Here is an 18767-nt window from a genome sequence, read left to right as displayed (position 1 = left end):
TATACCTTTCTGTTCCCCATTCTTCTTTCTCCATAAGTGGTGCATCATTATTTTTTCTATTAAATATGACATTGGGGAATAAAACGCTGTTGTTTTGTTGATAGTTCCATCCATTTATACATACTTCATCCTCCTGTCACGGAGTTCAAGCACTTAGAGAGTTGGGCGGGGAGCAAATATTATGCTCGTCACAATCATGTAATTATGTATTTGAAGACAAAAACAAATGTTTGCTTCAGCATGCAGACTGTGCCAAGTAAAGCCATATTCCTCCAGTCTCTGTATTAATGCTAGCGCTGGGTGACCACACACACACACACACACACACACACACCAACTGATTGACAGCTTATTTTTGGTCAATTTCTACCTTTATCTTCAACTAAATTCATTTTCTTGAATTCTGGCGATCTCAAAAGTATCATCAAATGATTGGGCATCCCTAATTTAGTTGGATATGACACCTTAAATGTTTTTTCTACAATGTTTGGTTCCAAAATTAAGCGTGTTTGAACATTTGACCCGAGAGACTGGTGGCCATCTTGGATTTGACCTCTCACGGTCCTCACGGGTCAAATCTGACTTCCCTCCATATCTGAAAATAAACCTTATGGTATGCTCTAACTATGTTAGAAATGTCATGCTTTTCTCATAAAATGCACAATTGTTATAATATGAGAGCTTATCCGCTGTACTAGAAGTGAGTTCATACTAGAAACTCGTTTGAGCCGAGACCGCATTTCTGTAGTATCACTGCGCCATCATTTTTCAACTTTCGGCCAATCACAATCAAGCTGGGACCATACTTCAACATTTGGCCAATCATAAGCAAGCTGTGACCGCATTACTGTCATATCACTCCGCGTGATAACATGGTCGCTCTATTACACAGTGCCGAAAGCTAGAGTAATTTGAACGATAGCAAATGTATATTAAATAACTATCCGAATACTATAACATTTGAATTGCTTGTATACAATGACTTTGGCATACTATAACGATTTTCGAGATAAGAAATGGGACTTTTAAAATATATTTCCACTTCCTATTTAATCATTACATTTCCTCTGATATTCCTGACATAATATACTATGACTTGTGACATACTTTACAATGAATTCCTTCATAACACAATCAAATGACAATGACAATAAAAAAGACCACACTTCCAGCCTGCACTGTTGAAAAATCTGTATTTATTAATGATTTACAAAAGGCTAAACATGGAACCATTTCAATGACTCAGTTCATTTTGAAACCTATAAAGGATTTGTTGTGAGTGGAGAGAAGCGTGTAGTCTGTAAGTGTTTCTCACGTCAGTTATTATAACAGCATCTTATCTCATTGTGAAGAATCTGTTTTTAGTGGAGGCTCCTGGAGAGAAAATGAAATCCACACACAGGATGGAGACACATTTGAAACATCACTACCATTTTTTTTTTTTAAACTGGGGCACATTTTTTACATCCGCAGTGTTGGTGAATTATGCTAATTGTGTGTGTAGATATATTTGTACAATCCCAAGTATATCACCTTGGGATAAAACCCCCCAAAAACCTCTGGATCTTCCCGCTGGTGTGAGAAGAGAACACTATCTGTCTAATGCAGAAAAACACAGATGTATTATTACCACAGTACGAGAGGTCCCAAATGTAATCCACTTCTCTACACAGTTTGCAGATACACAGTTAATATTGAACAGGTTTTTGTGCAAGTATGTTTTTTCTCCTCACGAATAAATATCTGTAAAGCAAACAAGGACTTAAAGAGTTTTTTTATTTATTGTGAAAACCAACATTAATCACATTGTGAATGAAAAGAAATCTGGCTTGAATTTCAGGTACAATCCATCAAATTAATCTCACACAACTCTGCAAATAAAAAGACTATTAGATTAAAAAATAACCTCAGATCGGGGCCAAACATTTAAAAAGTGTAACTCAATACAGTCCAGTTTTAGCGGTACTTCCTGTTGGATTTTATGTTAAATCACATTAGTTTTTGCAGATTTTAGTAGCATGGCAGGTTTCTACAGTAGTAAAAGAGTGAGACAGTTGTGGACCCAAATATTTACAGTATTGTTGTGCACTTAAAAGATCCTGTACGATCCTCCTCTGGAGAATCATCTAAAACATCACAAAAAAAATAATCCCATGCTTTCTTGCTACGGAATGAAATAACAGTGTTTCCACTCACTGAGAATTTAATTTTTTTTTAAAAACAAGAAAATAAAAGTTGGTCTGGAGCTCAGCCGTGGGAAAAAAAGGCTTTAAAATAACACAGTAAAATTGTTCAAAAAAACAAATTTAAAATGAGAATAAACCTTTCTGCTTCCCCTTCGCCCCCAAGGACCATTTCATAAACAAAAATATATCCCCCTTTTGTCGAGTGATTCTCAAATTCTCACTAGATACAATGAAAACGTTTTTACAGTGCTTTATCATTATATATCTTTGACAGTTAACGAGGGGAGGAAGATTTTTTTAAGCCATAAATGTCTCTCCTATTGCAACGATATAGCTACGTCAAAAAAAGTGAATGGTCCAGTTATTCAATGATTAAAAATAAAAACACAAAGAAAGCGCCGTGTTTTTTTTTTGTCCCAGGAGCACTTTCACTTTACCGGGGAGACGTGAAGTTGGGGGGGTGGGGGGGGGGGGGGGGTGGAAAGGCTCGGGCTATAACGTGGTGTTGGGTTCGGTCTATCACTTGGTGTTGAGCTCGTTCTCCAGCTCCATGAGTTTGCGTGAAGCTTTGACCTTGTTGGAAACCTCCTTCCCCTGAGAGAAGAGACGCTGGCGCTCCTTGAAGGTCATACTCTCCGGAGCGCCGCTGGGGATCGAGTTCTCCTGCTCCTGACTGCCCCACACACACACACACACACACACACACACACACACACACACACCACACACACACACACACACACACACCACACACACACACACACACACACACACACACACACACACACACACACACACACACACACACACACACACACACACACACCCACACACACACACACACACACACACACACACACACACACACACACACACACACACACACACACACACACACACACACACACACACACACACACACACACTGTATTTCAAGATACTATGGCGTTTGTTTTTTGACATACTATACTGTTTCTGTGTGAGATACTGTACTATTTCTTTCAGATATTTTCGACATACTAAAACACATTTTTGGACATTTATTTAGATACTATGACATTTTTTGTCAACATAATATACTATGACGTTTTTTCAGATATTTTCGATATACTACACTATAAAAATGTTTTTGACATGCTGTACTAAGAATAATTTTGGAGAAACTACTGTATACATTACTTTAAATTTAGCTTACGCTTTTATCCAAAACGACTTGCAATAAACCATAAAGATTCAAACTAAGGACAACAAGAACAGTGCTGACATGTTAACTTCAAACAGGCAATATCATAAGTGCATCAGTAAAACTCTGAAGTGCGTTTATTTTTTGGGGATTATTCACCAAGGTACAAGACATACTGTACCATGACCGTTATCCTAATTTATTTAACACGCTACTACGACTTTTTTCCCTCCAACATCCAATAGTGGTTATATCCAATAGTGGAGAAGTACACATCTTCACTTTTCGACAAACCTAATGTTTTTTTTTCCAACATGAATTTTTTCCTTTTTAATAATAAAACCATTTCTCACGTCTTTGTCCATTTGTCCCGCGGGTCGTTGTAGACTTCTCCTGATCCTACAACTCCTGCTGAGTTTCCAGTGTACGAGTTATATCCTGAGGTTTAGCAGACAGATACAAGTTAGCAAAGTTCATATTTCAGCTTCTGTTCAATCGGAAAACATCTGAAACAGAAGCTGCTGGCTAATGGCTGTTGCAGTCTCAGGTACCCCCCCCCCCCCCCCCTTTCTTACTCCCATAATCACACAGAAACCAGAGGGAAACAGGTCTTATTTCCCCATATAATCTGGTGTCCATTAACCAGCAGCTTTTTCATTTCCCACAGACCAGTGTGAGCAGGAAGAGGAAGCGAGGAAGGGGTTTCTGGAGGAAGCGTTAAGGCAGATAAAAGTCAGATCTCATCAAACTAGAGCAGCGAGGCGAGAAAAGAGAAAGCGTTAAACAAGCTGTTACAGGGCCATTCCAAAGCAGCGAGAAATGGTCTGTGGAAGTGTTGAAGGATCCGAGGCCGAGGTCACCGTTACTTTTATTCTGAATTATCTAAATGTTCTGACTTCGTTATTTAAGGTATTATAGGTTTTACTTGTTGTCCTTTTGATCCAATGTTGAAAGCTCTTGTTTAGAAGTCTTAATAGTATGTGTTAATAGAGTGCCGCAGTGACGCGTCCTAAAACCCGGACGTAAGCTTCTTCCGGTTCCCTCGACAAAATGTTTTTCGATTTATGATTTGAAAAGGATAAAAGTAGGGTAGACATGTGGAGATTATCTGACAGAACAAAACGTGATCAACCACAGACCTTATTTCGAGGTATTTTCCAAAATCCTATGGAGAAATCGCATTGCGTTTTTGTCGATGGAACCGGGAGAAGCTTACGTCCGGGTTTTAGGACGCGTCACTGCGGCACTCTATACTGGTGTATCTAACATGAGAGGGCGTAACCTCGACCTTTGACCACAAAGTAGATGTTATTAAATTGGTTCATTTGTCCCCGTGTCTTCTCCAAAACGATCTCTCCCAGGAGTCCTTCAACGTTTTATTTATACTACAGCAGAACAAATAACCAAATAGTTCCAATCTGCGGATTTGAGGTTAGAAATCGAGCAATATTCTATATTCCTCTTATTGTCAACAAGTCCCTTGAAAAACACCTGAATTGAATCCAGACTATAAATGATAGAATTGGAAGTATTAAGAAAAGTTGATACTGTGAAGTAGAGCATCAAATATGTATCCATCCGCAGCTGAAAATAGTCCCAAAAGATCTTTTTTGTATATAAATCCTGGGATATTGATAATGAAATAAAGACTAGTTAATGAGAAGCTAATCAGATTTAAATTAAGAGAATGAAACAGTAAACTAGAGCCTTTCTCTGTTGTTGTGATAATCACTCAAACCTGGGACATTAAACCTCTGGTGCAGTTCAGATGCAGACACAGAGACAGGGTATGAACCCAGATATATCTTCATCCAGCTGGCAGCTCCTCAGCCCTTTTTTCTGGGTGTTATAGCCCGAAAGCAACAAAACAGGGAGATCTGAAGTGTAGTTTGACACAGGATCGAACCACTTCAGACCCCCGAAAAACCACATGAACACAAACTGGCAGAGAACAAAGCAACCACAGAAACACAAGCTTTGTTCAAGGCTACATTCCTCTGGAGCCGAGAGAAAGGGAAATTATACGTTCAAAAGCTCTTCAAGGATTTTACTTAGAAATCCTGAAGGCAAGTGGAGTCTAAGAAAAGCTTCAAGTGTTTTTTGTGCCTTAAGGATATTTGAATGTGTTTGTTTAGTAGCTTTGTCCAGTTGTACCAGTTGAAGCACTGAACTGGCATCAGAATAGTTTCTCCTTGTCGTTTCATCTCCAAGTTAAGAAGTATTTCTGTGTGCTCTGCATTTAAGGCTTTTTGGAGCTGCCAGCGGATCAGATCACACTCATTTCAATACATTTCAATATGTCAGGGAAGCCAGAGACTCAGGTGCTGGTTTGACCACCTGAACCTGCCGCAATGCCTTGTGGGAGTTGTAGTCAGGTTTAGTAAAGCAGCAGCGTTTAAAACAGCAGAGACACAGACAGGCGAAATGACAGAAGCACAGAATTATTAGGAAAGGTATATTAAAACACAACAAGTGGGTAAAAGGAAGCAGAGACCCAGAGAACACACAAGGAGCAGCCTGGAGGAGCTAAACGCACAGGCAGGGGAAAGCAAAAGACTTCAAGCCGTCACTGGGCTGAGCTGATAGCGGCCAGAGTGCAGTGTGTGTGTTTTAATGTGTGTGTGACATGCAGATTTCATTTGTGAGGGGGGTGGGGGGTGGGTGGGGGGGGAGGTAGAGGGACATTAGTGGGATGTTTTTTTTTTTTACTGATTTGAGTGAAAGTTTTCTCCATGAGGTCCCGGATGTTTTTAGTGATCGATAAGCAGAAGGGGGGGAGGGGGGAGTTTTATTTTTTTAGAAGGAGCAGCAGCCGCTTCCTGGACCTCAGGAAGTGATGTTCACTCTGACACATCGCTCTGTTTGTCTGTGGATGTTCAAAGGACTTCATGAACACTTCATCAAGTCTGCTTGAGGATATCTTTGGTACCTTGTTTTGGTCATTTTTGACTTTTTCTTTCAAGCTAAAAGGTCACAAATGGTATGTTTGGTTTTAACAGAAGCACCCACACGACAATGTATTGATTTGTGACTTAAATGACTACAAATGGCAACTAAAATTAGGAAGACAAAATATTGGGATCTTCTTTTAAGATATCGGCATTTTTCCAATTTAATTTATAAAGCACATTTTTTTTTATTTGTAGTGTAAAGTTTTTTTGATTATTAATATTTTATTTGTATTTATATTTTTGTGCAAATATGTTTTTTTATTTCAAGTAAAAAATCCTTTATTTTTAAATATTATAATCATTTTAAAACCCTTTTTTTTTTACATTTTAATTCCTTTTTCTGTGTTTATATTTGCACCACGTACACCAAAGCAAATCCCTCAAACCTTAAATCTAAATCGTCGGGGCGTTCTGGTACCTTTTTTTAAAAACAGCCACAGACAAAGAAGAGTCCTTTCACTCCTGTGGTGAGCTTCATGACATGTTGGTGAGATGAGCGCTGATATTTTATTTGAGTGATTGATGGGGTTTGTGTGAAGCCAATGTTGTGTCTCCTTCCCTTTAAAGCCAACACCGCTAAGCAGCAACAAACCAGACACAAAGAGGCGGCGAGCGACAACACCAACAGTACTCTGATTGGCTCTGAAGGCTCTGGATCTGCAGCAGAAGTGGCGAGATTATCGATTGCTTTTTCTGTCCTGATTGACGGGGAGTTTGATTGGTGGAAGAGAAAATTACCGGGAGGAGGAGGAGGGGGAGATACTGATCGTCTCGAAGTATTTTTATCCACATGTATATAATAATAACACAAAGAAACGGAAATGGTGGAAAATGAAAAAAGGCTTTTCCTAGTGAAGCTCAACTAAGAAGGGAGGGAAGATTGATGAGAGGGAGACGGGGGAGTTGGTTTGGTGGAAGAGAAAATTATCGGTGGGGGGGGGAGGTACTGATTCTCTCGAAAAAAGAGGGAGGTATTTTTTTTATCACATGTATAAAATAACAGAAAGTCATTAGACAAACACAAAGAGGGGAAACGGTGGAAAATGAAAAAAGGCTCTTCTAGTGAAAGTACAATATAAAGACAGCTACTCTAAGAAGGGTGTGAGAGTGAGAGTGAGGGGGGGGGTGGCGCCTCTGGGCCGGACTCCCCTCTCCTCGTCTACCTTTGAACCCCCCGGGGGGCACGGAGCTGGGCTTGGCAGGAAGGGGGGGGCCTGTACTGTTGGAGTTGTTGTTGACCGGCATCTGGAACGAGCTAGACAGGAAGATCCCGTCGGAAAGAGGGCGGGGCTTGCGCGCAGTGGGCGGCGGCTGAGGCCTGCTGTGATTGGGCGCCGCCGGGAGGTCGCCGTACGACTTCCTGGTGGCCGACAGCTTCACCTGACCTGATTGGTTTCCGCCGCCAACGCCTTCTTCCTCCTCCTCGTCTTCCTCCTCCTCCTCCTCGCCTGCGTAGGAGACGAAGGTGGCGGTGTAGAGCGTGTCGGGGGAGGCGACCTGCGTTTTGAGGTAGGAGGTGTTTCTCTGTGGGGGGGGCGGGGGGGTGTTAGTAGGGTTTAGGGGGGGTGCGGGGGGCTGGTAGTCCCGGGGCAGCGGGGGCCGGTACAGACCGGAGGGGGGGTCGTCGGGGGTCAGCAGCTTCCTCTCCGCCACGTCGTGCTGCCGGCGACGCTCCGCCTCCAGACGGGTGTAGTACTCCTCCTCCTGTCTCCTCTGAGGGAGGGACAACCCGTTAGTACGCTCTCATTGGCTCTCACCTCAGCAATGGACACTAACTGACCAATCAGCTACGAGATATACTAGGGGGAATATTCAACTCGTCAGAAAAGTCGCTTCCTGCTTTAACACCTTGATAACAATCAGCTATCACTTGTCTTACACTCCACAAAGATGTCAACCAATCAGCTACGAGATACAACTAGCGGGAAATATTCAACTCGTCAAAAAAGCTCCACTGCCCTGCTGCTACTTCCTGCTTTAACACCTTGATAACAACCTTATTCTGGGATGAAATGCAGTCTTACACGACACAGAGATCTGCTACGAACAGTCCAACACGTCTACCAATCAGCTACGAGATACAAATGGGGAGAATATTCCACTCGTCAAAAAGCTCCACTTCTCTGCTGCTACTTCCTGTTTCAAATTCTGGGACGAACTACACCGGCTTTCCTTACAATACACAAAGATCTACTACAAGTACAAACACCAAGTCCAACATGTCCCCCGTCATCACAGAACTGATTCTAACCGTCTAAAGCAACGACTTCCCGCACAAATCTACAAATAAATACCTTTAAAAACACACATTTCCTTTTGAATAAAACACACATTTTTAAGTGAATTTGGGAAATCTTGCAGTGTGAAAAACACAGATGCCATTTAGCGTATTTATTATAATTATTATTAAGCTTGCATAGCTGCATTTTCTAGCTCAGAGGACTCATCGAATATCGAAATAATAGGCGACAATTATCCTGTCTATCGGCTAATAACTCTCTCTCGAAGAACCAACATCTCCACACTAACTCAATCTGACGTTTTGCAGCTGTTTCTGCACAGAGAGTAAACCGGACCACCCTGTGTACCACCATCTCACCTCTCCCTCAACACAGCAGGAGTGTGTATGCATGTGTGTAACAACCTACATGTCCATATGTGCCTCAGTTTAACATATCGCTTGTGGGTTTTTGACTCCAGCCCACCCTGTGTGCTGATACATGAATCTGCTCTGGAGGAATGTGTTTATATTTCTGCGTTTGGAGCTCCGGGTTTCTGATGTCAGATTGTCTCCGCGTTTTTTTTATTTGTGGATCCGTTTCATGGCATATTTCCTCAGAAACACTGTGGATGTTTCCGAGCTGCTCGTGACGGTGGAATCAGCCCCGTGGGAATCTGAAGAAACTGGGAGGGATTAGTGGGTGTGTGTGGGTTTAAAATGAGTGGGTTTCTGAGTATGGATGACTGAGGGCGGGAATGAGGCACATGATAGGGTTTATATTTCTGTGTGTGTGGTGTGGTGTGTTTGCATGAAAGCATGTGGTTTTTCTTTTGGGAATAGTGGGAGGGTGGGCGGCATTCCCTACACAGAGTTTCTGGAGCGATGCTGGATGGAAATGGTCACAAAAAATTAAAATCATAACTGCTTTCCCTCCAAAAGAAACAACTGAAAATAACTGAACTTCCTGACACACACCAACGACAACAACAACAACAACAACGACAACAACGAGATGGAGTCCCATGCTTGAGGTGGGAGGGAGCACATAACATGACTCAGCAATACGTCACATAGGGTGGGGGGTGCACAACATGAGGACATGCAATTGGACAATAATAAACAAACAACAATAACATCTTAAAAACAATATTTCTTTCACAAGTAAAATGACTTAATTAAACAACGTTTGTCATGAAGTACAACCTAGAAAAAGAGGCAGTGTTATTATATACATTTTAAGATTCTTTGTGAGGTTTTTAAATAACCGGTGGTGTGATCGGCGGTCTACAGTTCACAGGACAAATGCACCAAAATAAAAGGCACCATGGACGGGATGATATAAAAAACACTGAATACGTTTGATTCAACACTCGGGACAATGATGGGATCACACTACTGGTCATTTAAAACCTCACACATACAAAATAATGATTAAAATATTATAACTTTATAACAGATATCACAAGAACATGTGGCCTCGTCAAATAAGCTCAATTTCCTTATGAAGCAAATCAGGCAAAAACATAGAATCTAAGACTTCAATATGTCTTTTTTCATAAGTAAATGAAGCTAGGTCACTGTGTGCAGATTACAGTCACAGAAAAACACATTTAATTGAATTTATAAAGAATAAATATTCAGCAACTTAGTGGATAATGTCTTGTGATTCTCCGGCCGAAGCTCCAAATAAACCGTCAGTGTTTGCCATCAAAGCTCCAGCTCTCCTCGTGTCTCTCTGAGTCCTAAGCTTCAGAAGTTTCCCCCCACACACATATCATACAGCCAGGTTTTTATTTTATTTATATGAGTGTGTAACTGTCTTGTTCCTTTGATGGAGGCAACATTTAAACATCTATTTCAACTGATTAAAATGCTATATTTTAAATGAACACTTGACCATTTTGGGATTCAGTTAGTACACTTTCAGAGGATGTGGATTTACATACATATTGAACGATTTCTCCAAATGCACTTTCCTGGTTATTTAAAAAAACTAAAACGTTACTTAGTTATTTGAACTCTTTGAGAGTGTTGTTTAATAAAGGTATTTATTTGCACATTTGTACTTAAATTATGTTTATCTTATAAATATGTATTTATTTGATTCTAATATGGTGGTCAAAAGCTAAATCCCCCCCCGGATGAATAAACTATTTTGATTGATTAATAATACTTTTTAGTGGCTGTTTTACTACTGGTTCAACCCTCACACTGTCCTGTGATATGGATCGTATTTTGCAGTCTCATAACAAAACGTTCTAAACATCCTACAGTCATTAATGTTCAATAACTTCCAAATATTCAGACGGACAAACGGACCTTTTCCCCGGACTCTCGCTGGGCCTCGTCTCTCCACCTGCGGTCCTCCTCCTGCTTCGCTCGCTCCTCCGCCTCGCGCTTACGGATCTCCTCCAGCTGCTGCTTACGCCTCCGCTCTTCATCCTGCAACTGATCACACACACACACACACACACACACACAACCACACACACACACACAGAGCGACATGCCAAAAAGCACACATGCAAACAAGAAAAACAATTAGTACAACAGGAATCGTTTGCCGTTCAAACACAAACTCTGAAAACATTTCTAACATCTGTCTGAAGTTTTGATGTACACTGACATGTTGTGTGCGATGTGAGGTACGTTTGATTTGTTTCACAGGACCGCTCCAGAGGGGAGGAGCAGTGTGCATTGCAAACACACAGCACAAGCAGCCACACACACACACACACACTCTGCAGAACATGCAAACAACAACAGCGTGCAACAACAACAGCCCCTCTTTCAGCTACCTAAGATGTGTTTAAATTAAAAAGGCAAGCGTAGAGGTCTGCTGCAGAAATGTTCATAAAACCATCGCAACACAAACCCAGTGGGGTACGCTGACAACCCAAACAAACAGACCCTTTCTCTGGCTGAATGGTGGGTAAGGGTCAGCTGGACACACAGACGGATGAACGGATGAATGAATGAATGAATGACACGTGTGAACACGACACCATGATGTGAACTTGCTCAGGCAGCTAGCGGGGGGCTCACTGGACTCTCATGCATGTTTTCTCCACCTGGACCCCCCCCCTGTGATGGATTCAGCCATGCAGGCGCCACCTCCATATGCACTCAAAACATTCCTGCTGACAAGAACCACAACACCCTCACCCCTGATAGAAATCATGAGAAATAACTGTATTTTAAATCAAGAATAAGCAGCAGCGGTCTTCCCCCCCCCCCAGCAGTTGTTTTGAGTGGACAGAGAGATGGACGGCTTCCCAAACAACATCAAGCGCTCCCCTCAACATGAACGACTGCTCTTTAGATAATCCCCCCCCCCCCCCATTTCCCCTCGACACCCACCCCCAAAATGACACGACGACAGTAAATCCAGATGGGTGGGGGGGGGGGACAGAGAGGAAACGCGGGCAGGTGGGCGGCCCAGACAGGAAACAGGAAGTGATGTAAGGGCAGGGGAGAGGAAACTGGTCATTAACAGGAAGAACATACCAAGTCTAGAACAGAGATAGCTGGGACAGAATTCTGCTGCTGAAGAAGAAGAAGACAATAGAGTTTGAGAGCGGGGAGATAGGGAGGGAGGGGAGGGGGATACCCAAATAGTTCAAGAAAAGGTGAGAGGGGAGGTATATATAAAACTAGAGGAGAGGGGGAGAAACTGAAGGGGGATTAGAAATTAAAGAAGGGAGGCAAACAGTAAAGTAAAAGCATTGTTTTGCTCCACTGCACCACCTGACCACATGGCTCAGTATTTGTGTCTTTCAAAATGTGGAATTCATATGTATTGATTTTAAATAGTAAATACAAAAGGTGAAATAATATGGGTAAAATCTGAAATGTGCTGCGAAATATTCATTTGTTTGGCCAATTAAGTTTTCTGTTTTAATTACGTCAAGTATCGCCCTTTCTCTCACCTCTGCATTGCCCTTTCTCTCACCTCTGCATTGCCCTTTCTCTCACTTCTGCATCGCCCTTTCTCTCACTTCTGCATCGCCCTTTCTCTCACCTCTGCATCGCCCTTTCTCTCACCTCTGCATCGCCCTTTCTCTCACTTCTGCATCGCCCTTCTCTCACTTCTGCGTCGCCCTTTCTCTTTCTCTCACTTCTGCATCGCCCTTTCTCTCACTTCCTGCATCGCCCTTTCTCTCACTTCTGCGTCGCCCTTTCTCTCACTTCTGCTGGTCGCCCTTTCTCTCACTTCTGCGTCGCCCTTTCCTCTCACTTCTCTTCTTGCTTCGCTGCTCGCCCTTTCTCTCACTTCTGCGTCGCCCTTGTCTCTCACTTCTGCGTCGCCCTTTCTCTCACTTCTGCATCGCCCTTTCTCTCACTTCTGCATCTCCCTTTCTCTCACTTCTGCATCGCCCTCTTCTCTCACTTCTGCGTCGCCCTTTCTCTTTCTCTCACTTCTGCATCTCCTTTCTCTCACTTCTGCATCGCCCTTTCTCTCACTTCTGCATCGCCCTTTCTCTCTATCTGCGTCGCCTTCTTCTCTCACTTCTGCGTCGCCCTTCTCTCACTTCTGCGTCGCCCTTTTCTCTCACTTCTGCTCGCCCTTTCTCTGCACTTCTGCATCGCCCTTTCTCTCACTTCTGCATCGCCCTTTCTCCTCTACTTCTGCGTCGCCTTTTTCTCACTTCTGCGTCGCCCTTTCTCTCACTTCTGCTTCGCCCTTTCTCTCACTTCTGCATCGCCCTTTCTCTCACTTCTGCATCTCCCTTTCTCTCACTTCTGCATCGCCCTTTCTCTCACCTCTGCATCGCCCTTTCTCTCTCTTCTGCATCTCCCTTTCTCTCACCTCTGCATCGCCCTTTCTCTCACCTCTGCATCGCCCTTTCTCTCACTTCTGCATCGCCCTTTCTCTCACTTCTGAATCGCCCTTTCTCTCACTTCTGCACCGCCCTTTCTCTCACTTCTACTTCACCGTGTCATCCTCCTGAGTACTACACATCTTGTTCTCCAAGTGAAGTGCCTTTCTGGCATTATGTGCATTACAGGTTTGCCCCTTATTGCTTACTGCTGCACAATGATGAACCTAAGTCTAACTAGTTTTACTTGATTATTTATCTTATCTCGTCAGAATAAAGGGTCTTGTCATAACCTGTTGAGGGTACTCGAGGCACATGCTGGCACCTTATCATCCTAAGCACAATATACTTAAAAAATTCCGAACCAAATTTGTATTTATGCAATCCAAAATACTCATGAGGAGTCTTTGAGGATATAAAAAACTGTTTGGGTTAAGCCTTGGGACTAACTAGAAAAGACTTTCAATACCCTTGACCTTCACTGTAAACTTGACTGGTAAACTGTTAGATGTCATACTTGCAGAAACCGCAGAAAACACACACACACACACACACACACACACACACAACACACACACACAAGCACAACGACACACACACAACACACACACACACACACATCACACAGCACACACACACACACACACACACACACACACAGCATACAACACACACACACACCACAACACACACAACACACACACACACGGGACACACACAACACACAGCAACACACACACACACACACATACACAGCACACACTACACACTACACACACACAGCTACGACACACATGTCCCAAACCACACACCACACAAATATTTCTTTACTAATCTTCGATTAATCTCCATAAATCTTCCTCAATCATCTGTGTTTTTTATACTCTATGGTCACGGTTTCATTCTTGCTGTGCAACATGCTGCATTTGCATAATATGGACAAAGCACACCAGTTGTAAAGTAAAGTAGATTTGAAAGTCTTTTTGACACAAGGACGCAGCTGTTGGCTCTAAAACCACTCGTGTGTTCAGCGTAGGAACCAACACACCTACAGGAGCATACATCACAACTCAGTTATATCCATATGATGTAAATGCAGCATTAACAACATCTTCAGCGGCTGCCTGTCTGCATGCCCGTATCCCCGTCCACCCCTCCAGCCAAATCGGATTGAAGCAGCTCAGCATGGCAAGCGATGACAGAAGCATGTTGCAGATGCACATTGGCAGGACATTCATAGAGGGAGGAATCCATTTGAAAGACGGCTCTGTTTCCCCCACTTCCTGTGGCTCACTACACTGTGAGCTAATGGAGATCATTACTTGAAGACAGAAGTTTCATTCCTTACAAAATACCCTTGCAATGATACGATTCTACTTGTTTCTGTAGTCTTGCAGTAATGTACATTCCCAAAGATATTGAAGTGACTGTTATTTCGTATATATGATTGTTGTGCTTAATGTGTGTGTGCATATGTAGGAATGTGTCTGTTGATTGTGTATATATATATATAGGATATACATATTTTAATATATATTTGTACTCAGGATTGTGGGAAACGGTATTTCGATCTCATTCTGTACGCACAACTGAACGATTGACAATAATGGTGACTTTGACTTCCCTCACCTTCCTCGTCTTCCTTGTCATTTAAACTTCTAAATTGACTATATATCTCTTATCTCTATCTCTCTGTCTTTCATTCAGCTTCTTTCCTCCACCCCTCCATGTTTCTATCTATCCGCTTCCCCCCGTCTCAACCCTGGCTCTCTTCTCGGCCTCCAGCCTCTGCATGATCATCATGGTGTCCACGTCCTCGTCGTCCTCCCTCCTCCTCGTCTTCATCGCTGTGCTTGGACTCCTGCAGTCGTTCTTCTGAACCTGCCACTCTCCAGCATCAGCTTCCTGAGGCGGGTCGCTCTCCTCCGCCGTTCGCCTCCGGTTTCGACTAGAAAAAGAAATAATATTCTTAGATCTGGATCGGCTTTTTGTAAATCCATAACTCATTATCTCTTAAAGGTCCCCTATTATACTGTTCTTCATCAATATATTATAGGTCTCAGATATATACAGAACCTGTCTCTGATTGGCTGAAAAACCAAACAGATCATTGCAGCATCCCATAATCCCCCTCTGTTTCAGCCCTGTTTCCAAGTGCTGATTCTCTGTCTGTTACTTTAGATGAAAATAAGGAGCCCCTCCCCACGCCCCTCTGAGAGAGATTTGGTTAAAAAGAACACAATGGTGCTCTAGGAGGAGATTCAGGTGATAAGGTGGGGGGGGGGGTTACCTTGGTTGCTGATTGGCTAATGGTTACACAAGACAAAACATCGTTATGACATCATCAAGTGGCCAAAATCTGATCAGCTCATTTTCAGACAGGTTTTTATAGAAATGGATCAGGACAAAAAGAGAGAGAATCTTTGTTCCTGAGACTTTCAGAGTCTCTTTCCACAGAGGGGACACATGTTGATGTAGAAGAGACATGAAGAAGAGAGGACACATGTTGATGTAGAAGAGACATGAAGAAGAGGGGACACATGTTGATGTAGAAGAGACATGAAGAAGAGGGGACACATGTTGATGAAGAAGAGACATGAAGAAGAGGGGACACATGTGATAGAAGAGACATGAAGAAGAGGGACACATGTTGATGAGAAGAGACATGAAGAAGAGGGGACACATGTTGATGAAAAGAGACATGAAGAAGAGGGGACACATGTTGATGTAGAAGAGACATGAAGAAGAGGGGACACATGTTGATGTAGACGAGACATGAAGAAGAGGGACACATGTTGATGTAGAAGACATGAAGAAGAGGGGACACATGTTGATGTAGAAGAGACATGAAGAGAGGGGACACATGTTGATGTAGAAGAGACATGAAGAAGAGGGGACACATGTTGATGTAGAAGAGACATGAAGAAGAGGGGACACATGTTGATGAGAAGAGACATGAAGAAGAGGGGACACATGTTGATGAAGAAGACATGAAGAAGAGGGGACACATGTTGATGTAGAAGAGACATGAAGAAGAGGGGACACATGTTGATGTAGAAGAGACATGAAGAAGAGGGGACACATGTTGATGTAGAAGAGACATGAAGAAGAGGGGACACATGTTGATGTAGAAGAGACATGAAGAAGAGGGGACACATGTTGATGTAGAAGAGACATGAAAGAGGGGACACATGTTGATGTAGAAGAGACATGAAGAAGAGGGGACACATGTTGATGTAGAAGAGACATGAAGAAGAGGGGACACATGTTGATGTAGAAGAGACATGAAGAAGAGGGGACACATGTGATGTAGAAGAGACATGAGAGAGGGACACAGTTGATGTAGAAGAGACATGAAGAAGAGGGGACACATGTTGATGTAGAAGAGACATGAACAAGTGGACTTTGCATAATAGGTGACCTTTAAAAGTTGCCCACCTGCAGATCCTGGATCTCTTTGTCCAGCAGGTCTACGATGTGGAGCTGCTGCTGCTTCTCAGCCTTCTCGCGGGCGTCTCTCTTCCAGGGGTCTGGAGAGAGGCTGTCGCTGGTGGAGAGCTCCTCCTTACTGATGGTGATGTACTGCAGGTCTCTCCTCTCGATGGTGCGCGGCTGCTGCTGCGGCAACAGCTCCCGGATCACCGTGTCCATGCCTGCAGCAAGTTAGAAACAACATTATTATATATATATATATATATATATATATACGAATAAAAGCAGCCTAGAAGTCAGCTTCTCCGTTAGAAAAAATTGAGGATTTCAATGTCCCAAACACGAAATCAAGCGCAGTTTTATTTCTGTCTTGTATTGAAAATGCAAGGACACACTACTACAAGTCACAGACTCTTAAGGCCCGGACACACTAGCCCGATTTTGGGAGTCAGAGGCAGTCGGGCATTCGCGGCGCCCTACTCAGGTTTGTGTGTCCCGCACCGTCGTGTCTTTACGGCACCTTTTCACTTTTGAAAAGGTGCCGTGGAGGTCAGGAGGTCGGGAGGTCAGAGAAAGTCGGGACAAGCAATCACTCTGATTGGCTGTTCACACTACCGCTGCCTGCTGGTAAGGACAGTTATTGCCACTCGTCGACTGAAGTATTTGCGGTGTGTTAGTAGGCGGGCGGCGTAGGCGACGTAAAAGTCGGGAAAAGTCGGGACGCGTTCTTTGGTCTCAGGTGGGTGTGTGCCTTTAGATGAAGCATTAAATATAAGAATCAGGATTAAAAAGAGAAGTGGTTTTACCTGCAGGGTGGGAGGAGGCGGGGGGGGGGACGGCGGACCGCGGCAGGCTGGCGAGCTTCTCCGGTCTGGGCGGGGGGGCTGAGGCTGGGGGGTAGGTAGGGCATGGGGGGGGTCACTGAGGGGAGGGGGGGCTGCTGGTGGTGAGGTGGGGGCTGCTGGTGGTGAGGTGGGGGCTGCTGGTGGTGAGGGGGGGGCATGGAGCCTCCATTGTTGTGAGGCTGGACGGGCATCACAGGGTTGGCCCGGATCTGACCCAGCTTCCTCTCCTGCTCCCTCCTCTTCCTCTCCCTGGAAACCAGCAGCAATATTGTTAGAAATTATTATAGTTATTATGTGTTTGTGTTTTTATCAAGTTCTGTTGCTTTTATCGCTTAGAATGTTTAACAAAGTGTACGGTGTCCTTAGGTGTCATGAAAGGCGCCTTAAATAAAATGTATTATTATTATTATAGTCAAGAATTGAATGTTTGTTATTATTTATATTTTAGGTTTAAATTCGTCTCTGTGTGTCTGTGTGCTTTTGTAAGAGTCTACGGTTAAATGCATGGGACATTAATCAATCGGATAAATCTAATAGAAGATGATATAACAAAAAAATAAGAATAAGAAAAACAAAAGGCTCTAAAATGTTACGTAAACCAAAAAAACAATACAAGACTAGACAAAACTACAGAAATGATGACAAAACGGTAAAAAGGAAACTATACAAAACACAAGAAGCAAAACTAAACTAAACTATACAAAGGACCCCACCTCTCCCTCCTCCAGCCGAGCCTTCTCCTTCTCGTACCAGCGCTGCTGCTCCTCCCGTTTCTTCCGGTCCGCGGCCTGCTGGGCGTTAGCGGGGAGACGGCGGCGGGCGGGGGGGCAGCGGGAGCTCCGGCTGGGGCTCGTAGGCATCGTAGGGGTCGGGGTAAGGGGCCGGAGGAGGAGGGGGGGAGGGGGGAGGTCGGAGCGGGAGGGGGTCCCTGCTGGGCTGGGGGGCAGCGTGGGGGGCGTTGGGGGTCTTCCATCGACCCGGACCTGTCTTCTGGTTCAGGGTCTTGTTGGAGGAGGAGGAGGAGGCGGAGAAGTTGAGGTGTTCCTGACTGGAGGTGGACGACTCCAACGAGGAGGAGACCTGAGGCTGAGGGGCCCAGTGCTCAGGACCCCCTGGAGAGAAACAGAAA

The 18767-nt window shown here is 43.7% G+C and overlaps 1 protein-coding gene across 2 annotated transcripts; it reads right to left on the bottom strand.

Annotated features, from left to right (window-relative positions):
* Nucleotides 1–1176: 1176 nt before the first annotated feature.
* On the bottom strand, nucleotides 1177–18746 carry LOC117475128 (afadin-like). Of its 2 annotated transcripts, XM_034121256.1 has the most exons (7): nucleotides 17600–17682; nucleotides 16800–17014; nucleotides 15123–15309; nucleotides 10861–10989; nucleotides 7931–8033; nucleotides 3723–3807; nucleotides 1177–2859 (listed from the first exon to the last, which is right to left on the bottom strand). In XM_034121256.1, the coding sequence occupies exons 3-7, from the start codon at nucleotides 15204–15206 to the stop codon at nucleotides 2706–2708; spliced, it is 555 nt and encodes a 184-aa protein (XP_033977147.1). In that variant the 5' UTR covers nucleotides 15207–15309; nucleotides 16800–17014; nucleotides 17600–17682; the 3' UTR covers nucleotides 1177–2705. The 2 variants fall into 2 exon arrangements, 1 of the variants encoding a protein (XP_033977147.1); XR_004555142.1 differs by lacking the exons at nucleotides 1177–2859; nucleotides 3723–3807; nucleotides 7931–8033; nucleotides 10861–10989 and adding an exon at nucleotides 18352–18746 and having other exon boundaries at nucleotides 15196–15309; nucleotides 17600–17887.
* Between the last annotated feature and the right edge of the window lie 21 nt (nucleotides 18747–18767).

The sequence above is a fragment of the Trematomus bernacchii genome, unplaced genomic scaffold (genome assembly GCF_902827165.1).
Source record: "Trematomus bernacchii unplaced genomic scaffold, fTreBer1.1, whole genome shotgun sequence".
Lineage (NCBI taxonomy): Eukaryota > Metazoa > Chordata > Actinopteri > Perciformes > Nototheniidae > Trematomus > Trematomus bernacchii.
This window is presented reverse-complemented; position numbering and strand designations above follow the sequence as displayed.